The 23,521-nt window shown below is 43.8% G+C and overlaps 1 protein-coding gene across 1 annotated transcript in view; it reads left to right on the top strand.

Moving 5' to 3' along the window:
- PAPOLA (poly(A) polymerase alpha) overlaps positions 1–23,521 on the top strand; it is an 829,479-nt gene that overhangs the window by 331,508 nt on the left and 474,450 nt on the right. The window contains exon 13 of the mRNA XM_086937747.1: positions 13,824–13,877. Within this exon, the coding sequence (XP_086793873.1) occupies positions 13,824–13,877 (54 nt within the window). The remainder of the gene's footprint in view (positions 1–13,823; positions 13,878–23,521) is intronic.

The raw sequence follows: 23,521 nt of genomic DNA on the forward strand, positions 1-23,521 counted from the left end.
ACTTTTAGCTCAGTCTTGAGCGCTGAGATTGTTCTCTAGCATTAGAAGCAATATTGATGGAGAAAAAAATCTCTGCTGTATCCTTAAATTATGTGCAGGTCTGGTTGGTAAACGTTGTATGTCTTGTTTCTGAATTTTCATTGAACTTAAGTGAAGTACCCATCCCATTAAATATTTTGAAGTTTTTTTTACAGGTAGGATTAAGGGAAGGTTAATTAAACGGAGACCACTTTAATTTAATGTCGAAGCAATCTGTTGCCCATTTTATTTAAAATGTAGGTGGTAAAAAAGCCTTTCCGTAGTTGTCTCAAGTCCTGGATAAACAAATAATAGTTACTACTTTTGTGAGTTAAAACAAAATTTTCTTTAGACTGTCTCTTGCTGGATTATTGCTTCCGTCCTCTGTTTTTATGCAGGATGGAATTATAACCAGAAAAGAAGCATGAGTCACTTTATGTACAATGAACAATTTAGTTGTTAGTTTTTCTATTGCAAAATAAATGATGTAGCTTCAGAGAAGACTGGTTTGAAGTAATTTTGAGATTTAGCGCAAGGAAGGCTTTGATTATATAACCTCATGCTTTGAGCTGATTTGGTATTATAATGCATACATTCTTATGGTGAACGTGGATTGGCTAAGCTCAAATTTAATTATTTCACAAATGTATATGTAAAATAAGTACTTATTTATTTAGTGTATCTTATCATTTTTGTATTTAGTGTATACATATTGTTGAAGTCCCATTTCTATAAGATTTAATCTTGGATATAAAGCTATAAAAACTTAGTTAAATTTCAGACTTTTTAGGGTAAAACGTCACATGTTCCCTTAGTGCTAATTGTCGTTTTACTTTGGTTGCTGATTATTTCGTGGCACTACAGTTTTATTCTGCATGGACAAATGTGGTACGCCCTCTCACTGCTTCTGTGAGATGTATTGCACCAGAGCATGGTCCAGTTTTGCTCACATAGCGAGCATCATCCATATCTGATCAGCCAGCCCATTCAGGCATCTCTACTTGTCTCACAAGTAGGCAATTCTCCAATAAGTTTGTTACTCTATCTTCGTATTGGACTCTTTCATTTATAAGTGCTTTTCAACTCATCAGAACAATAAATGTGGTCATTTTTCTTTTTGGATGCCCAGGTTGCCTTGTTTACCGGGGTTCAGCTCGATGTCGGAGTGGAGGAGGTGTTTCTGTACTCCTTTAACAGTGCCCCTTTTCCACATTCCCACCACCTTTATATCAAAAGTGTTCCCAAAGATCAGATAGCCTTGTGTGCTCAGTTATGCTAGTAACTCTGGCTTGACATTACTCAGTCTAGTTCCTGCATCTGCTTTTTCTTTTTAAAAACATAAATAGCACATCCTTCTTCCCAGAGGAGCTCTAGTAAAACAACTGTTCGGTATTGTTTTACTAGAGCTCATTGTTTCTGAGCAGTTGACACTTTAAAATATCTAGGTCTACACTTTTTTTTTTTACATTGAAGCTGTTGCAACTTTACCAGAACAGTGTATGAGCAGATGGTAAGGGTTATGTCTTGGGACACTAGTGAAGAACACCCAACACTTTTACATGTCAGAGTGATTGCATTAGAGGTACATAAGCATATGAAGTCCCTCTATCCTTACCAAGAATTGTAGGAAGCTGGCTCCTTGTATATCAAAATGAGATATATATATATATATATATATATATCATGCAAAGAGTCCAGCGGTTCCCTTATGAGTGGACAGGGGCTCCAGAACCAGTTCTATCACTGAAGTTTGTTTTTCAATAGAAATAATTTTGTATTTAAAAAGTTGACCGTGCAATTTTCAGAAGCTGTAATGTTTTTCTATAGGGGGAAGAACAAGTATGGCATTCAGGTACGGTACAGCGACGTACAGGGTCAATCTCCTGGAGTCGCGGGCAAGGTCTAAGGCCTCACCAGCCGCACTAGGGCGGCCGTGTGTAGTGGTGCAAAATAGCGTTTGCTGCCCAATGATACTCTATGGGGACCGGTTTTCACATAAAAAGGCTGCAGGCTTTGACTGGGAGGCTAGTCGTGCTGAGCCAACACGGGGGCCAGGCCTCATGCTGCTCAGGGACATAGGGACACCTTTGGTCCTCTTCTCCAAAGGCCAGGGGTGACTGGGTGCTGAGGTTTCTTTAGGCATCTGGTTTCTCTTACAGGGAGCAGTCTCTGTAGAGAGGGGCCTGTGGACAGAGGCTACAGGTGACATGAAGTCCATGAGAGGCGAAACCACAGTGGACTCTGTCTCTGGAGGGCTGCACGCTAGCACCATTGGCCCACTTCAACTCTGACTTGGAGCAACGGGTGCAGTGGTGTCCTTAGGCGTCAGGTTTTCATGGTCTAGAAGTCCTGTCAGGACTTTTTGGGTGCTTGCAGGTCTGCTGCATCAAGAGAGTTGTTGGTTCCTGGGTGAAGTGATGACAGGTCTCCCAGGATTTGGGGGACTAGGCAGCTGCAGGACAAGTCTTCTTTTGGCACAATTGTTGGTCAGCAGGCAGGCCGGCCGGCAAGGTTTGCGCCAAGTCGGTTGCTGGCTCATCTGTTCTTGCTCTTAGTGACTCTTTCTTTAAGTCTGTCTTCTTCTATCAGGTCGACAGGATCTGATTTTCTGGTGCCAGGGGCGCCTCTAATACTGAATCTAGGGGCATTAGTGAAGTGTAGGGTAGTAGCCAATGAGGTCACTACACCCCCTAAATGACCACTTGCTGTGGGAAGTGAGCATAACCCTGTTCCAGAATGCTTATGTTTTCCATCATCAAGAGGGCCAACTCTGAAAAGGTGTGCCCTCTTCAGGTTAGATCACGTTAGGGGTGATGACTACTTGACTAGCTAATTTTCCCGCCTGTTCAGATGCTAAGGAGCTCTGGACAAAGGGGGTTGGCTTCCTTTCCTGCCTGTGAGGGAAGCCAGACTCTCATTTCATAGGTGGCTTCTTCTTTGAAGCTCACCTCTTAAAATGCTAATCAGCAGGTCATCCTGTGGAAGTGGGTGTGAGCACCCTCTTCCCAGGCAGACTTTGTTTCTGACCTTGTGAGAGGAAAGGCCCTCACCCTGGGGGGTGACACAGTTGTCTCTAGTGGCCGGCAGCCAACGCACCAGAGGCTGGTAGTCTTTTAAGGGGCACCTCTAAGGTGCCCTCTGGGTGCATGTATTAACACATCTGCCACTGGAGTGGGAGTAGGTATGTGAATACGAGATGTTTAATACGAGACCAACCTATTTTCAGTGAAGCCATCAAGTAGCTGGGAAGTTCGTTTTTACCAATGTCCAGCACATGTTTTACAATGGCTTCCCTTTTCACTTGTACTGATAGTAATGGAACTGACCGGCACAGGGGCATGTCTGCTCATGTATAAATGTCCTCGAATGTAATTTAAGTCACCCTTCCTTAGGGCTGTCAAGCCTTCTGCAGGGGTGATTTACAAATATTACATGTAGTGTTAGGGGGCCTGGCACACAGGGAAGTGCGCCATGTTGTGTTTTCACTTTTGTCTGCGCCAAAACACGCAGCCTGCAGTGGCAGCTTTACATGTGTTTGGTGAAGGGTTTCTTAATGTGGCACAATTGGTGCTGCATCCATTAGGGACCCTCTTTAGTATCTCCCGACCTAGGTACAGCGGGTACCATTTACTAGGGACTTGGAGAGAGTGCTAAAGTTATTGCCAATTGGGGTAAACAGTTGTACAGTTTTGGGGAAAGAACACTGGCATTAGGGACCTGGTTAGCAGGAACTCGGGGCACGCCAGTCAAAGTTGCATCAAATACCAAGTTAAAGAACCATGCTCCACAGTCAGTTAATTATTCAAGTCATCTCATATGTATTGTTCTGTTCCTTCACTCTGCAAGGTATCCTGCTTCCTTTGCAACTTGAGACCGGGTCTGGCCAAGTTAATGCACAAATCTTTTTGAACCAGTGTGCTCTTGTGACGTTGAACTTACGTAGAAGATAACTTTCTTCAAGGGCATAACAGCTGCCAGACCCAAACGTGAACGACAGGCCTTTGCACCTTGAAGTTTCCTTAAGCTTCCTCAGTGATAGAGTAACTCTTCCTCCCTTGGTTTTGAGAAGTGCTGGTGTGGTTCCATCTTAACTAATTTAATATTCATCCCAGCATGTTTTTTCTTGCTAATATTCTTCCTCAGCTGAAGTTATTTTTCAAAGTAAATGTCATGCTTGTCTGCACTACCCTCTCTGCACATAACTAGGGAATGTGCTTTTCTGACCTTTGGATTTTGCAGCAACTTCGGCAGAACAAGTTAATTGAAAGTACGCACTTAATAGGAAAACGGTGAACCTGAGACCCTAAGGTGCCAAGGTTCTTTTTTATTTTTTTGTTTTTGTATTAATAGGATGGGGAACATGAAAAGCAACGTTGACTGACAGCATTAGTGTAATTTGATTGCTTCCAGGTGAGTGGTGCTAACATTTTCTCTCCCTCCTTGCTTACTCAGCCTTCTATAACGTTGGTTAAAGTGGCATATTTACACAAATTTGTTGAGCTACATGCTGAAAAAAAACAAGACTATCTCAGAAAATCTAGGATGCCTAGCCACCCTCTACGGAGATCACCTCCGTAGAGGGTGGCTAGGCATCCTGGATTTTCTGGGATAGTCTTGTTTTTTTTCAGCATGTGGCTCAACAAATTTGTTTAAATGTTATATCATTGTCTGATAGTTGTTAGGAAATCATCCTTTGTACATGTCAATGGAGCTCCACTTCCACATGTCTGGCACGGTCCCAAAGTTAACGCATCTGAAATTGATCTGTGATCTATGTCAGATACCTATGTGAACTGTCAGTATGCTCTCAAGGATTCCTCTTGGAGTGAGAGTTTTCATAGAAGTTGTGTTTCTTAGGCATAAGCTGCCCGAAGCTTCTTTTCCTCCCTCAAATGTGGAAGATGCACACAAGTTGAGTGTTGGAAAGAGTGAGGATGGATGAGAACAATGAAGTTGCTTTTATGGTGAAAGGTGGCACTGGCCAAAATGGTGATCCTGCCTAAACTCCTGTATCTGTTTGTTAATGTGCCCATCCCTCTGACTCAGCATTTTTATGGACTCTTGCAATCGCAATTGCTATCCTTGGTGTGGGCAAATGGGCAGGCCAGGGTGTCTTGGGATGGGTTGATCCTTCCCTTGCGGCAGGGGGGATTGGGCGCTCCGGATATCAAGCTCTATTCCCTATGTGCACAAGCTCAATTCCTCCATTTTTGGATACATTAGACCCCGTTCCAGCCACACGTTGTGGTTGAAAGAGACATTCTGAAACAGAGACCGCTATCCGTTGCTCTGTACCACAAGGCGAAACGTACGAGAAGACGTTTATACCGCTGAAATGGTGAGGTGGACATGACGCGAATTGCAAAAGAGGGCGGGACTGTTGATATTATATGCGCCATCCATGCAGTTAGAAAACAACCCTATGATGCCTTGCATTGAGGGAGGAACTGGCAGAGCCCTGGCTGAGCGTTTAAAACTAAGGACATTTGCTGACCTTTACCCTGACAATAGGTTTGGGCCTCCCCTACCTGAGGGAGACGAGCAGACTGTCATTTGCAGATACATTTTTGTAGCACAAGATGCGTGCTACCTGCCGTGCGTTAGGCACGGACTTCCCCGAGGCCCCCCTACGCTGCTGCCACTTGAAAATATTTTCAAAAGGCCCACAGCAAAGAAATTGGTGACACGTTTATACTCCACGATGCAGGCCATTTACCCAGTCCTGATACCCAGATCCTTTGACCTCTAGAATGGCAAATTAATACCGCAAATTACAGAGGACCAATGGGAGTACTGCTGTGGCCAACTGGCTGAGCTATCGCCCAACTACCGCTTGAGGCTCATTCACTTTAAATTTCTGCATGGATATTACAGGACGCCAATCTGTCTACACCGCATGAAACTGAGAGAGGATGATAGATGCTGGAGGTGTGGGTACTCATAGGCGACGTTCTTACATGTGGCTTGGGACTGCCCGAGACTAACTGTATTTTGGAATGATGTGTTTGATGCTGTGAACAAAATTGTTGGCAGGGATGACTCTCCATCCCCGCTGCTGGGGAAACTGGGATATGTACGGGACACCGTGCCAAAGATGAGGAAATTGCATGCTCTGTTGCTGCTTTATGCTCGTAGACAGATAGCAATCCGATGGGGCAGGAAGAGAGTTCCGAAATTTGCAGATTGGCTATCGGCTGTAACATATGGACATACCCAATTAAAGTTGTTTTGGGAACAAATGCCTTCCACTTCCAGACCACGTGAGATATGGGAGCCTTTCCTGGAGTGGACACGATTGAATGTAGAGACCCCTGTATGAGATAGGGTATAATTTCGAGAAGGTGGTTTGATAGGTGTGCGAGTATGCTGAGAGAATATGGCTTGAAGAAATGCACATTCTGCGCTATTGTATTTTAAAACTTGTTAATGATTATGCAGAAGATGTATCACACAGCCTAATCTGATTTACCAAATGCTATATACTTTGTACGGATGACCTCGGATACACCATGCAGATTTGATTCACACCGTGTGCCCAGCCGATTTCCATAATGTCACTTGCTAAAGGCATAACGACGAGTATTACGACTGACATTGAAATATGCTGATTTATTATATGTACTATGTGTGCTCTGGAAGTGACTAATTGTTGATGTTTAGGTTATGTACGGAGTTATGCCTTGCATGTTGTAAAACCAATAAATACAATTTAATTAAAAAAAGTTACTTCTATGGTGATTTTATTGCTCTTATTCTATATCCTTGTTCCCGGTAAAAGACCCCTTCTCTCAACCATTCTACAACTAGAAAGCTTGCATTGATTTGCCTTTTTTAATTTATGGAAACTGGTGAGGGCGTGCTTATGGGTACAGATGCATTTCTGGTGCACATATCCATCCACTAACAGTTGTGCAGTAGGTTACCAATCCCACCACAATCTTGGAAGGATTACCTACAGATTTCTAATATGAAAGACCTTACAGCGTAGGAATAAAGGTGGTCATAAGAATTTGTTTTGTTTTTTGCTTTCAACACCATTCCACCTGGGTGATGATTGAATTTGATGCTTCAGATGTAAACTAGAGAAGACACAAAAACTAGGAATATGTGACCATAACAAAGGCGCAAACCACCAAGATGTCCAGAGTCTTCAAAGAGAATGTGATAGTGGGAAGGAAACTATGCAGTTCTAAGTTTGGGCAATCCAGAGTTCACAACAATGCTATAGGATAGAGAAAATGTTGGATGTAGGTAAAGTGTCAAGGGATGAGAACGTGGAAAGGGTGAAATGAGTAATCCCTATTATAGGTGTGAAGAGAGAGAGGGCAGCCTACATAGAGGAGGCAATGCAACAAGGAAGTGGCCAAGTTGAAACGTGTAAAGGGTAACATGATCACAGGTGTCTACAGTAGAAATGATGAGGATAACACTTGGAGTGCCCAGTAGCTTTAGACTTAAAACCAGATTTGCTGCTGAACCAAAACCTAATTTAAAATTTAGAGGCTCTAGAATTTCCAAACATCAATTTAGTCTAAACGAATTCTTCTTAACAGTTTCAAAATGGTAACCTTGTCTCGCAAATGTAATTTCTTATGTGCAGCTTAAAGTATGACTTTGCTCTTAAGATCTACCTGTGGAACTTTCCCTATGTTACTAATTAGGGTGTATCCTTCTCACCTCAGTGTGGAAGTTACCATCCGCACGAGTCAATTTTCAGTTGTAGAAATTCAGTTTGAAGTCATTGTAGAGTTCATACATTTTATCAAGAAGTTACAATAAGAAACACCGCATTCAGCATAACTATATTTCTTCCAAGAAGTATTAACCAACCAATTTCCACAGATCTACTCCGTCGCACAAAGAGGAAGGCTCGAGAGGGCAATGGGGTGGCATGCGAAAACAACCTAAATATTAGCATATACTAACCAGCTGGATATTTTATAGACTGTTTACACCCCAATCCTGGCTAGAAGGGAAGCTCAACCGCGGCATGCAAAAAAGAGATTTATCTTTGCATTCACTCCAAGATGGCTGAAGCGACCTCTTTGTCTCACATCCCCAAAAGGCCTCTGGGTTCAGCTTGCATGAAAAGTTGTCAACTTGGGCATAACCGTGAGCTTCTTAGTGCTCCACAAGACATCAGGTTATATGTATACATTGCCTCAAATACCATGCTGAGGAAGAGATCATGATTTACGTACCTTTGACCTTTTGTTTTTGAGACCCATTAAAGTTTGCCGTAGATTGGGTGACTTATGTGCCTGGTGTAGGTTATCTGAGGGGAGCAGTTCCCACTGCATAAAAATAATCGCTCCTTTGGATAAAAACAGTCTGTAAACTCAGAAGTCCTTTTTAAAATGTGAAATGCTTCAGACTTGAATTAGACTCAAACCCTCATCTGTTAACATAATCCCTTGCAGACCCACCTATCACCTGTGTATCATGAAATACACCTTCCTGAAAACGACATCTTGATTCCTGCAAGTCTTCTGATAATGGTATCTTGGTCTTCACGACTTTGCATAAACATATTTTGAAAATAAGTCACTTTTAGAGTTGGAGCCATCAGGACTTATTCACGTTGGGGTCCTCTGAGTTTATTTGGCCAGGCTTGTTTACCACTCTGGACATTTAAGATGCTCTGATTAAAAGGCAATTGGATGCTGCATATAAATCTTAAATGTCTGAATTTTGCTTACACCAAGTTCCTGTTGTCTTGTGCTCTGAGCAGGTTGGCCTTATGTCCATGGAAACACTACAATATTTGTAAATGCTTAAATGAAATGCAACACAGTTTTTGAGAAGATTTTTAACGGAATCCCCCCCTCCCCCATCTACATTGACTTCCCATACCTTTGAAGGAGAACCTCAGATGTCCCTGCGTTTCTTTCTGAAAGGGAAGGTCTATGTTAATATTGCTATATCCTGACATAAGCTATGTGTGCAACATGAAATATCTGGCAATGCCCTCCTTAAATTTTAAAAAAAATAAATAAATCTATATGTATGTATAATCTTCTGCTACTGTATATTGCTACTTGATGAAGAAACTAGTCCACTTCCTTTGCTGGTAATATTTGGCTGCACATTTCTATCATCTATAGTTTATGAAAGAGTAAAATAATGGCTCAGTGCATAAGTAAAAAACATCTTTGAGACAACATGTGAGAAAGACCCAACACTGTGCCCACACTGGTGAAGTGAGTAACGGTGTTTTTAAATATTGTGCGATTATTCCTTCTTTACACTTCGGATGCTAATCATGACGTTGTTACCATGCCCTTATCTGTGAAGGAGGAATGACCGTACAATATTTATAATGACTGCATTACTCAGTGAGTGTTGGCCACATTTTCCCAAAGAACATGAAAGTTCTCTCTACTGAAGTTTGACCTAAAGAGAGAGCCGTTGTAAATGATATGTTGGATACACTGGTACACTGTTACTAATTGCCCAGATAAAGTGGTAAGTATAGTCACGAAACACGGGTTTGCATGTTTAGAGATGCTTTCAGGTTTAAAGAAATCAGCTGTTTTATAAATGGCATGTAAACGAGGAGTCGTGATCTCATTACCGACAGTACATTTGGGCCACATTTCTCATTTAACCCCCTCAGTTTCCTTTCACACATTACTTAACAAAGAAGAAATCCCACTTAGTTGATGTAAAAGATAAATGTATGTCGTGGGTAAACAATATTGTAACTTATGTAACTTTCCTATCTTGTTTGGTGTTTGTATTGAAGCAGTCACATTGGTTGGACCTAACTGACCCTTTGTAATACTTCTAAATTAACACGAGCCCATAGCTACCTCTGCACGTGTGCATTTTTTAGGACTATTTTTTAATGGCCATTACCACAGGGGATTAGTAGGCACCAAGTTTTGTTCTTCTAAATCCCACATTGTTTACGTAGAGATTGGGTGATATTCCACACTCCAACGATCTTATAATTAGGATTTCAAAAGATTTTCATTTGAATGAGAGCTCTTCTTTTATTTGGGATCCTTCCCTCTAAGTGTTGAGCTTACTAAACATATCATGTGGTCTGTTCAATTGAACCCATCACCTTCAAATGTTTTTCATCTTTAATTTATTGTGACAATGTCTCTGATTTGGCAAAGGTCCAATACATGTACTCAGTAATATTTTGCATTACCTGTATTAGATCTTAAGACATTTGTGCTCCAGAATTATTCTCATGCAGAGCCTTCTACGGCCTACTGCCATTCTAGGAATTTAGGGGGCCATATGGATAACATTATGCCTTCTTTAGTAGAGCGAGGAGTATATTTGCAGAATGACTCCCTTTGCTATTCTCCATAAATTGTTTCTTGAAGCTCATTTATTTCTCATCTTTGTAGCCAGTTTGAAAAGATTGGAAATAAAGACTGGAGATACGAACAATTTTATTATTTTTATGGTAACTCTCGCAAGGCTCCTATCTTTCTATCAATGTCCGTCTTTGACTGTTGACTGCACATCATCTAATGTTTTTTAAAGCTTCCTCTTAACATCTGTGCAAAACAGGTGTATAGATTTTGAACAAATGTAATGTTTCCTGCCTTTTGGAGTGGTGTAAATGAAAGTCACTGGCTTTCAAAGGAGAATATTAACACTAAATTAAGTATTTTATATCCATTAACACTGGTCTGCTGTTTGTGTGTAGTTTGGAAACTCCTGTCTTGGAGTTGCACCAATGGTTGGTCTCCTTTGAATATGCAAACATCCGGTGTAGCCCTCTCGAAGGCCGACTAGAAGTGCCAAAGTGTTTTTTAAATAGTAGCAGGCCTTCGAACCAGACTCGCACAGTTAGGTTTGCCTATTTCTGACACTGTCATGGTCGATTTCCTTCTTGTTGATTGATTTAATATTCTGCTAACTTGTTGGATACACTTTTCTCCCACTGGTAAGCCGTTTTAATTCGAAAATTGTACCTCGATTCATTATAAGCTTTCTAATCTGTACATTGTGAGTAGTAGTTTATTTGTTTAAATAACATTATTTTTGTGAGCCAAAAATGTATCCCCACCTAAAGCATACAGATTTTCACTTTGACTACGTGTGATTAAACAACTGTTTAACTGTATCGAGGAAGAAACTTAGTAAAATAGTTTTCTATGCATAACCCCTTTTTATGGCATACATTTATATTTGTACACGTGTTGCTATATGTATATTGGCTAAATAAAGTGCTAACATATTAACATGGTATGATGTTATGATTTATGCATCTTTTTTTTTTTGATGACTTGCATGTAGATTCTAATTTTAATGGTATTTTCTTCTAGTCCGATCTTGCTCTTTTTGAGATCCTCCTACTATTGCATATCATTTTTACTGCCCATATTTGTACAATCAAACTATTGTATTCCCATTTTACTGGAAGTGCTTCCCTCTAAATAGTTTTGTTGTAATTAAGATTTGTTTTTGATGAGTATGCTAAAAGGGAATTAATTTTTTGTGGTTGTATATGTCAAAAGTTGCATTTGAAATTTTGATCAACTGTTTAATGGATTTGCGACAGGCATCATTTTTCTGGGTGTGTATCTTCTGAGTTTTAGGTTTTCTTTAGGATGTTCTTTTTTTCCTCTCCCCTTAGTTAATCCTTTCCTAGTTCTTTTTCTGTCACATAGGAGGTTGTTTTTGTTGTACTAGTTCTTACGTGAGTTGTAATTATTAATACCCTAGCCATTGGTTGAAGTGATAAAATTTTTTTAAGGGCTATGTTTAGTGACCTAGTTAAGCAGGACCGCATTTAATGACTGTTTAAGCGGTATCACTTGAACAATAGGGGGAGTTGGTCAGTCCTACAGTTGTAGGGAAGACTAAAGGGCAAGGCATCTGAAGGCATCTTAATTGTTGTCTATTTGTAACAGGGTCTGCTTGGTTCCCATCTCTAAAATTAATGTAAGGCATACACATGTCTCTCTTGGAATGTTAAGGGCAAGGTTGGCTCCTCAGAACACTATTTAATGTTAAACTTATAGAGGCGGTGTAACCACATCAACTTTTACATTAGTATGTAATACTTGTTAAATGTGTATGGCTTTAATGTTGAAACTTGATTTAATTTACGCCTTTGTTACAGCATTTTGTGTTTCGTTACTTCTACACAGGGTTTGTTAGACATCATTGATGGAACCCTCAAAATATATTCCCACTCTGTGGTCTCCTCTCAATGACTTTAAGGGCTCTACACTTTTTTTTAATAAAAACTTAACTAGACGCATGTTGGCATTGAGATGCATAATGCCCGTAAGATGAGATTCTTCAGTGTACAACACTCAAAACAGAGCAGATGTTAGCTTGGGTGCTGAGAAACGTAACATATATTCATGGAGGCAGAATTCTAGGGACTGTTTTTAATCTTATGATCCACTTGTGTGCATGATAGAATTGCGTGAGGTACTGCTTAGATTCCTAAATGCTGTTTACAACCATCCGGCTTAAAATATTTGAAATTCAGAGGACCTATTCTAGAAACTATCCTCCATTACTAAAATTCTGAGATGATGGGAATATTTGAGCGAAATGGGAAGCCTCTAAATTAATGGTAAATGGGAGGACAGGAGCCACATTTATATAGCTATCTTGTATGGTTCCTGGAAGTCACTTCACAAGAAAACTATTTTGGGCATACTAAGACACAAACCAGAAAAGAACAAAATGCTATATATAGTTCCTTGGAGACATGACTGCAGCCACTCGTAGGAACATAACAATTCCACACAGAGCCATGGACCCTTGTATTATAGATCTTACGTAGACGCTGGAGTGCGTAAATAAAAATGATGAGTCAATGGCAGCGATGGCAGCGACCCAGTTGTCTCAGCTAGACACAGTGAGCTACCTTGGAAATCTCAGACTAATTTACTAAATTAACAAGGATATGTAGGATGTGGGCTGGTCCGAGAGACATAGCTCAGATCTACCAGTAGAGCGTTACATCGTCTACTTAGAAGTCTTGTCATTCCAGTTTCATTCCCTATTTACACATGCCTGCACAATTCACACATTTCTTTACCAGAAGTTGGTCCATAGTAGGCATTTTGCCCAAACCAGGAAATGATACAACTGATAAATTTGTCTATCACCCGCTGTCTGTTAAACATAGATCACAAGATCCTTATTAACTAGGATTCAAACAGTGCGCACCTCTTTAGTTCACCAGGACTAAAGTAGCTTCTTGTTACTCTTCCATAGATAATGTCCAAGTAATTGACTTAGGATATCCTATCAGATGTTATACTTCAAGCCTTCATCCTTCCCAGTTGAATAAATCGGGATGATTCATGCGTCTTCCATCTCTAGTTTTATACAATCTATTTATAAAAATCATTGTTCATAAGTTTATTTGGAAAAGCAAACCATATAGTTCTTTTGATTCATTAATGTTTCTTCTGATCAGTGAAGTGAATTTTTTTACACAGATCAGTAGTAATCGCATAGCTTATTTGAATTAAGTCAAGACTTTCAGTGGATGTTGCTAAATACTAGGATTCTGCATTATTTTGGCACCTTCCCAAAGCCATAGCATCATTGCTTTTGAATGTTTCCCTCATTTGAAAATGCTTGCATCCAAATGTGAATTCTTATTGGTGACCTGACTGTTGGAGCAAATACAACTTTAAAATTAGGCTAATTATCCATTACATGACCGTGTAATAGGCTAACATCAGTGCTAACTCTTGATTTAATCTACTATTGGTTTTCATTTGTTAATTATATTTCCAGTCAAGCATCTTGTTTGTCTGGCATCTCGCACATGCGGAATAATGGCCATATATTCTTTATCTTCAAAGGCATTACATTGTACTCCTAGCAAGTGCACCAACCGAAAAACAGCGACTAGAATGGTGAGTATAGTAGAATACATTTATACCTTGTAGAATGCGCAACCATAGTGAACGTGAACTGTAACTAGTAAGCTTCCATTATATATTTCTAGTTAAATATCTTTTGACAGTATTAAAAAAGAAATCAATAGTATATGGTAAATTAGCAAATAATATACATAATTTTGTAGTATTTTCACCAATAAATGGAAATTATTTGTAATAGGTTGTTTATTTTAAATGGAACTTTTGTCAAACAATTTCTGAAGGTTATTCCGCACCTTTAGACTGTCTTCCAGGCACCTGGCTGGATCTAAAAGATTTCACACAGTTCTTATGTATTGTGCTGCTAGTTTGTTCCATGTGGCTTCGGGTTGACCTAGTTCCACACCAAAAGTGATGGAGTGGAGCCCCATATAAGTGTCACCGCTGTATGCTGGTGCTTGTTTATTTTTCTGCCCTTCTGAACGCAGATCTTACTCTGCTCCCCTTTTTCGCTGATTGACCATTTGTTTTTTTAAACTGAATTCCAGTGTACAAGGAAACAGTGTCCCCGTCTAAAAATTCACGGTTCTAACTGTGATTGTCGTAAACAGAAGTTGGTGACAGACCTGCACGAAGTTTGCCTCTGGAGTTTCGCCTCTGGGTATGATTCATAGTTGCTTGACAAATATGCACTTATACACCTTAAGGCAATTCAAGACCATGAAGCGGAACTGTATGTTGCCTAACATCAAGAAGAGCCTTGCAAGTCCTGCTGCCAACCCTTTCCCTCTCTTGAGGCCTATCCTGTGACCGGTTGGCATTGTAGTCTAGGTCCTCAGTTAAGTCTGAGTTGAGGTGTGAACCCAAGCAGGTGAAGTATGGCTTTAACTTATCCTACCACTCCTATCTAAAGAGAAGTCAAGAACGCATCAAGGTGTCACTGTTCTTTGCTCCTGATCTCTGATTTAGGAGCAGATTCCACAGTTATTATCCATGCGCCTCGTGTTTCCACAACCATCTGTGAGGTTGCAACAGGTTGAGGTCTTTAACCAGGCCATGTTGTGTATTTTTTACTCTCTTCTGGCTCCCTCTGGTGTGGCTTTGGGTCCTCTAGTCGTGTCACTGCTGGTGGGTCTGCCCTTGGTGCCTTCTTAGACCCTAGAAACCTCCTGTGGTTCTGCAATTGTTAGTGCTGGCTTGCATTCTGGCTCTAAGACCTGCTCCATTAACTTCTTCATCCGGACTGGCCCCAGTGCCGCGTCCTCTGGTGTCTGACCGCAACCTTGTTCTTCCCCAATAGTGAACAGGTGGTGAAATGCTGCAGACTAGCGTATGGCGAACCTGTTCTTCTTATGCAGAGTCCTAAACCTGAGAGTTTGGAGGTAAAATCTTCCATGACAGCGTTTATTCTTATTGGTTCTCAATTACCCCTACAGGCAAGGAGGTGAAATTGAGGCGTCCAGGAGGCAAATATTCTCTTCGTCCAGCCTAACCTTCCTTGCAGTTGGTCAGTGCCAATTGCTTATTAGACAATCATATGCATGACCTCTGGGACATGGCCAAGGGTATCTTGCTCAGAAAAGGGGGTGGTGATGAACAGAGTGTCTGAATTAAGCAGACCACTCTTACCCAGTCCAAAAATCAGGGCTTGATCCATCACCGTTTTTTAGCTCACTGCACCATCCCAGCTCAGAACCTGGCTACATGCAAATTAGTCTGTTCCTGTCCCAGTGCATGATGGGAACAGGGCAAACCAAACTACCACAGAAAAGGGTATCTTGCTGGCAGTCCTGGAAGAGTTCAGTTTCTCCCTGTCTAAAACCATTCAGCATGGTCGGGATGCGGCAAAATATATAAGTTGAGCCGACCTGGACAGTACCAGTTGTTTGAGGCGAAGTGTTGGTACTAGTGATGTTCTGCCGCCAAGCATGAATGAGATCCACAGGCTTTTCGGTAGATGCCCAGGCATCCCTCATTCATATGCCTTTTGCAAAAGTCTCAATCCACTCTGGAGCCCAAGTGTGTTATTTGGGTCTTTTGACACCTGCCAGACATTTTCAGTCCTTCAGGGCTATTGCAGAAGATTGGTGTATAGACTGTGCCTGGCCCACTTCCCCCTCTGCAGTAAAATCAGCAATTTCTTGGCTGGGAACTGGGATCAGGCAAACCAGGTGCAGATAACCAAGGGCACCAACTATCCCAGTCCCCTTCAACTGCGGCATAAGCCTCATGCCCTTTGTGGCACACAATTAACCTGTGAGGTGTAGGATGAACATTTTCTCCCAGAGTACCAGTCCATCACATCTAACAGATGAATATGGCATATCATCCAGCAGGGCTATGCCCTCCTGTTTCTTTCTGACCCACCACAGATTCCGCCTTCTCTAAAGCAGCTCTCACTTCAGGAGCACCTATCCATCTTATTGCAAAAGGTGTGCATTCCACTTTTCAAAGGTGCCATCTAAAGGTTGCTGCCCTCGAAGATAGGGACTGGTTGTTTTTCCCACTATTTCCCCGTACCGATGAAGGCCTTCTTCCTATTTTAGAACTTCACCCTCTGAATACCTTCTCTTGGAATGACAATTTGCAGATGCTCACTCTGTGCCAAATTCTGTTTGCTCTTGATCTGGGCAACTGGATGTTTGCCTTGGACCTGCAATACTCATAATTTCATATGCCCATACTCCAGTCAATACATACTGTTTTGGGTCAGCCAGAAGCATTTTCAGTTTGCCGTGCTCCCTTTCAGTCTTACCTGCACCCGTTGGTTGTTCACAAAAGGGATAGAGGTGGTCGCTGGCAATCTTCGGAGTTTGGGGTTACCAATGTTTCCCTACTTTGATGGCTGGCTGTTAAAGGTGGGCTCGCACAGTCAGTCGTAGACCACCTACAGAGCACTTTGAACCTCCTAAAATTGGGTTTTCGATCAATGAGCCAAAGTCGCAGCTTTCTTCTTCGCAAACACTTCCGTTTTTAGGTTTTGCCTGGCGAGCTGCGCACTGCGCAGCTGCAGGGAAAACCTTATGAGAAGAGTAGAGTGGCATTTGGTCCCTGCCTCTGTTTCCATTGACTAGCTCCATAAATGGAGGCTAGCCATTGGAACAGAGAGCTGTCCGTCATGGCCGGACCAGATTCGTGAGCGTTCCCGCAATTTCTTCCCTCTCCGGCCCTCTGTGCACGTCATCTCGGCGGTGGGCGGGTTGTTTTTTTTTAATGTTTGCTTGGTTCATTCCAGGCCAACCACCGCTGGAAGAAGTCCAGGTGAGTGCCCAATCCTGCCCCCCCCTCCTCCCGCTGTCCGTGTGCCGTTCCCGCCCCCCTTCTGCTGACCGTGTGCCGTTCCCGTCCCCCCTCCTGTCACGCCTGTCTCATTGTGCGCACAGAGTTATTGCAGTGAAAGGGGGCTCTTTTTAAAATAAATCTAGGTGTGTAAATGGACAGGATGTGCACTGACCAATGGAAGAACACGCAGTGAGCACACAGTGTACATACGTGCACACGCGCGCGCACACACCTTTTAAACAATCAATAGCTTTTCATACACCTTACCAATGTATTTTCTCCAACGGTTAAAATATTATTGACATGAATGGTTGCTTGTAGATTTATGTAATTCTTTCATAAGACATTGAAATAATAAAATGCCTTGTATATACAAATGTGTACTGTTCTGTATGTTTTCTGTGGCAGCTCGCGAAGCCCCTGCTGTCACGGATATTTAACTGCGTGTTACCTTAAAAACCAACACATAAGGTGCGCATTTTCCGACAATGGAAGGGTTTCTGCGGGCTAACAAAAGACAGGCTGGTGGTGTAATAATAAAGGGGACAGGTACAGCGAAGGGATGGTTTTTCTCATCGAAATATATATATTATTTGTGAATGCTTTAAGCTAAACCTGGACTTTGGAAACTATATGTATCTGAGAGATTGCTAGTGCGACCCCTAGCATACAGACAAGCCACCGGATATTTGCCTTTCCTTGGCGCATAATTTAGTGAACCCGGCCACATATTTTGGTGCTCCCCTGCCACATAATTCCAGTGGCCCTGCAGATAAATTCACGTGTACTGTGCACGCGAATCTACATCAGGTTTTGTACAAAACTACTCTTACATGTAAGTAATGTGTTCCTGAAGACAGGCATGTGTAGTAGTCAAGGAAGGAGTGCAGTGGGGCTGGTGAACCGCCGCCCCCACTCCCCCCGCGCAGTACCCGTGTACGGATCTTTCAGCCACATCCTTTTGGGAAGATGCTAGTCACGCTACATGTACACACCACAAACAGACCACAGTCCTGTATATGCTTTTCCACAGAGCCGCTGTGCTCTCTGCTTCCCTGTACTGCCCACAGGGGTTTATGCCGTGGAGATACGAGGCGACACATTTACATCCGTGTTCAGTGTTCACTTCTTTGTGTGTCCAGTGCTCGTCTGTTTGTGGATATATCCATGCACACAAACCTACATGCGTGTAACTGCTGCCTCACAAGTGCTGGGACGCTTCACCAATCTGCAGATCTGACCTCACGCTATTGGATAGTTGTACAACCGAGGATGAAATTCAAACTCTCTCTCTTCTCCAAGAGCCTAGAGCACCACAAGGGGGGGGGGGGTACACGTTTCTTTGCCATATGTGACTTTCATTCTCCCATGCACCCCTCACCATGTTTGAAGCCCCTTTCACACTTGTTTGTTGCCTGTACAATTCCTTGTACACCTGATGTTACACAAAGAGCTCCTCCCACCCAAACCTACCCATTATCTACACACTCCCTCTCAGACTTCTTGCTGTGTACAACCCTTTTCACACTCCTCTTTTATCTGCACAAGCCCTCTCTCTCTCACTCCTACATCATCATCTCTCTCCCCAGTCTGTCACCTTTGAAGTCCTTTTTACACCTGTTGGTTACCTTTGCGGTCGGTTCATCTCTAACAGTGTATAACTTGCACAGGGGGGCTCGCAGTGTGTGGAGGGCTCTGTGTGGGTGTGTGGAGGGCTCTGTGTGGGTGTGTGGAGGGCTCTGTGTGGGTGTGTGGAGGGCTCTGTGTGGGTGTGTGGGGGGCTCTGTGTGGGTGTGTGGGGGGCTCTGTGTGGGTGTGTGGAGGGCTCTGTGTGGGCTTGTGGAGGGCTCTGTGTGGGTGTGTGGAGGGCTCTGTGTCGGTGTGTGGGGGGCTCTGTGTGGGTGTGTGGGGGGCTCTGTGTGGGTGTGTGGAGGGGCTCTGTGTGTGTGGAGGGGCACGCAGTGTGTGTGTGTGAGGGCTCTGTGGGTGTGTGTGGGGGGGTCTCTGTGTGGGTGTGGGGGGGCTGTGTGTGTGTGGGGGCGGCCCTGTGTGTGTGGGGGGGGGGCTCTGTGTGGAGGGGCTCTGTGTGGGGGGGCTCTCTGTGGGTGTGTGTGGCATTTGCAAGAGATTAAGCTAATGGCATTGTAAATGACAATGCCATTTATTTATCGGTTTTAAAAACAAACACATAAATAAATAAATTGTCATTTACAATGCCAATAGCTCTAACTTTTCCAAAGGCAAAACCGTTGCATTGTAAATGCTGGTTTGTGTGAGCCTTCTTGGACACAGTGCAGTTCTGAGTCTTTCCTCCTCCACAATGAGTCCAGGACATTCAGACTATGATGCCGATGTTCCATCTTCAGCCCTGGATCCTGGTGAGGGCAACTCTAAGGCTTCTTGGCCTGCTTGCCTCATTTATACTGCTTGTTTATTTTGTCAGGTGGCATATGTGGGCTCTATAGTAGGATTGTAAGTCTCTATGGGACCAACACCAAAGGAACTTGGTGGATGCCATCCAGATTTTGGAATGGACTTCACAAGATCTCCAGTGGTGGTAGCTCGATCACAACCTGACCAGTGACTAACCCTTCACCCAACCCCTCCCAGAGCTGAAGGTGGGGATACAAGACTCTGCTGAATTGGGGATATCATCTGGTAGAGGTTGAGATCAGAATACTCTGGTTTTCAGCAGATACTTGGCCACACATCAATCTGTTGGTGTTGAAGGTCTTCCCATTGTCCATCAATAAAAGGCTCGTAAAGGTTCTCATGGACATCACCTCCACCATGTCATACTGCAAGAAGCAGAGCAAAGTGAGGTCCTTGGTCCTGTGCCAAGAGCTGGCTGAAATGCCAAGGCATGTGCCTGATAATGAACCACCTGGTGGGATCCTTAGATGCCAGGTTGGACTGGCTCAGCTGTCAGGAGCTGGAAAGTCATGAGTGGCGATTGTATCCTGAGGTACCACAAGATCTTTTAACCACTGTCTAGCATGCAGTGTCAGAACATTTGCGCATTGGAGTTCCCAAGAATGCTCTCTCTAGAAAAGACAAGCTAGAGTGGAACATGGTACTCGTATATGTTTTTCTACTACTCCTGCCCAAACATTTGAAGATCCGGAACAACCAGGCCCTGGTCTTCCTAGTGGCTCCAGATTGTGCCAGGAGAGTGTGTTACCCCGACCATCTGGACATGAGTTTCGGTATCATCCTTGCTGCCAGGTTTCGGTCTATGAAGCCCATTTACACCGGGAACTAGACAGTTTTGTGGCCTGTTGTAGAGTTGGTAAAACAGACCCTTTGCAACTAAATCTGGTGGGTGTTTTATTTATTGCTTTGCATTTGGGACCTGCAAGGCTTGCAGTAGGCACTATTAAATGTTATATTTTGGATTTGTCCTTGTTAGTCACTTGTTGTGATGCGATTTAGTAAAGGTTTGTACGCGAGAGTGCCTCTTTTTGACATGGTTAGCTCCACCCTTTTTGCATGGAAAATTATGTGGCTTTGTTTGTATTTCACAGGGTCCACTCCAACAAGGTTCACTGCCAGTGCTTCTTCCCTATAACTGTTCCACAATTGGCCTTTCAGGCCCCCTGTAAGTCCCCATTAAATGCTACCTAGAGCATTGGGACTCTATGGGGTCCCCTAGAAACCCCTCACCTAGGCCCTGCAGACTGCCACTGCAACATGCATGCCCTGGTGCAGACTAAACCATAAAGTTGACATGGGACACTGCCTGTGTGCCATGCAATCTAGCACTGCCTAATGTATAGGTAAGTCACCCCTCTAGCAGACCTTACACACCCTAAGGCAGGGTGCACTATGTCTCAAGTGTGGGCATATCTGTGTGAGCATATATGCCCAATACAATATAGCTCGATCACTCGAGTACCACAGCGCCTTGATGGCTTCTATGATCACAGGAGTGTTTGGTATCAAAACTACACCTCTCAATAAACCCACACTGATGCCAGTGTAAGATTTTTGAAACGTACTCGGAGGGCACCCCAGAGGTGTCCCTTGAAAACCTACCACCCCTGGTGTGGTCACAGACTTGCTTTAGGCATCCTGCCACCACCAGCCACCAGTTTCTGAACCCCTGAGTCGAGAGCCCCTGCTCTCTGGGAGTAAAAACAAAGCGCATCCTAGGCAGAGGTGTCTCATCTCCTTCCCCAGGATAGGCACAGTGCTCAGGAGGGAAGCTTCAAAGACCTGCCGCCTTTGTAACACTACCCCCAGCTGCTGCTGCTAGCAGCAGACGGCAGCCCCCGTTTATAACCCCATTTTGGGCAGGAAAACCGGTCGGAAAAACTAGGAAAAATAGATCTGCCCACCTCAGCCAACTCCACCCCTAAGGTGCAGGAGGAGAGGTGCAGCACATCTTTCAGTCCCACCATCTTGAAGATGGTAGTACTCTTCCAATCAGGGCTAGGACTATGCCCCCTCCCACAGGAAGGTGGCATAATTGAGGGTGTAGACACCCAAGTAAGGTTTCCCTCCCTTTAAACGACCCTAAATAGAGTATTTATGTGGCTCCCCCGAGGCCTGAAACTAGTTCCTGCTGACCTAAGAAGGACAGAGAAGACTAACAATGTCTACTAACTTGGCCCTAGCCATCCAGGCTTGTCTGCCACTTCAAAGACCCTTCAAAAAGAATGATGCCTGTCCTGTGACCTCCACTACCCCTGGGACGACTACCAGCCTTTGAAGAAGACCAGAACTCCTGAGGATAGCGGCTCTGTCCACAGAAACTAACACCAAGGACGTTGGTGTTCTCCAGATCCACAATCCCTGAACACTCTGCACCGACACCTCCGTCCTGTGTCCTGGTGAGCCACTGATCGAGAATTTGCTCTCTTTGCGATGATGGTCCGGAGAGCGTCAGCAGTCCTGAACCTTCAGCTTCCTATTGCCTTGAAAAAGGTTCTTCAGCACTGGTTGTCTTCTTTTCAACCTCCACTCCCCATCAATCAAGCCCTCACTGATATCCTAGTTGGCGCCTGGGCCAAGCCCTGCACATGCACTCCTGTGCACAGGACTATCTCCTGCTGCCATCTCCATGCTTTCATCAGCCAGCATCCCGCCCATGAGAGCCTGGTGATCCAGGCGACGCCAGTTGTCTGGACACTTCATTGAACACTGGCCTCCTCTCCCCTCCCACAGAGGCTATGGAGGATGGGACTCTTTGCAATGATAGTCCGGAGAGTGCCTGAAGTCCTGAACCTTAAGCTTCCTACGACGTTGAAAGAGGTTGCCTCAGCCGGGGTTTCTTCTTTTCAACTCCTATTCCCCTTCAATCAAGCCCTCACTGATATCCTAGTAGGAGCCTGCGTCAAGCCCTGCACATGCACTCCCGTGCACAGGACTATCTCCTGCTGCCATCTACATGCCTTCCTCAGCTAGCATTCTGCCCCTGAGAGCCTGATGATCCAGGCCTCCACCTCCAAGATCAATCCCCTTACGAGAGATACAGCAAAGTTCACAATAAAATGTGGATTGGATACGACGGTCTCACTGGGCGATCCATTTCTTCCACAGAGGCACTCCGATGTCACGCCTGGCTGAAAATAATTGGCTTTTTGGGGTATGTTTAAGCATCCCTTATGGAAATACCCTTCGCTGGCACTTGCCTTTTTGGCGGAAAGGCGGATTTGTCACTTGAGACTGTAGGGCCACTGCTAGGTCATAGGGGTTCACCATGGCTAAGTGACAGCCATATTCTGCCTTCTTGGCTACGGTTGGTAATAGCAGTCACATCCTTTTTCCCTAGCCGACAGGTGTCTCAATCCTTTTGTGGCCACTGCTGTGGCTCCTGCTAGCCTTGGAGGAACCTGGACCACAGGTTGACCCAATCCACCAAACCAGTCAATCACTCAGGCAGCCACAACCTCAAAGCCTCTTTACTATGCCCTCATACCATCATGGGCACCTGGTTGGTCCAGGATTTGGCATCACTTGCCCATGGGGCGGGCGATTCCATCAGACAAATGGGTGCTCCAGTTTGTGCAGTGGGTCTACACCTTCATTTTCAACAGACTCTGCCCCATTTGCTACAGTTCCCTGTTTGGCTGACAGAGAATCACCAGTTGCTCTTGTGACAGGAAGATCTTGCATTTCTCGCCAAATGAGCCATTGAGAGGGTGCCTGCATCAGAAGTCTGTTGTGGTTGCTGCTCCACTTACTTACTGGCATCAAAAAAGGATGAAGGTCTCTGTCCTATCCTAGACCTGCACCCTCTCAATTACTTCTCGAAAAAGGAAAAATTCAAGATGCTCACTTTGCTCACATACAGTCTGCTCTCTGATACAGAGGCTAGATGGGAGTGCTGGACTTGCAGGATGCCTACTTCAATATACCTGTCCTGCCTGCGGTTCATGGTAGGCCAAGAGCATTAT

The sequence above is a fragment of the Lissotriton vulgaris genome, chromosome 9, assembly GCF_964263255.1.
Source record: "Lissotriton vulgaris chromosome 9, aLisVul1.2, whole genome shotgun sequence".
NCBI classification, from domain to species: domain Eukaryota; kingdom Metazoa; phylum Chordata; class Amphibia; order Caudata; family Salamandridae; genus Lissotriton; species Lissotriton vulgaris.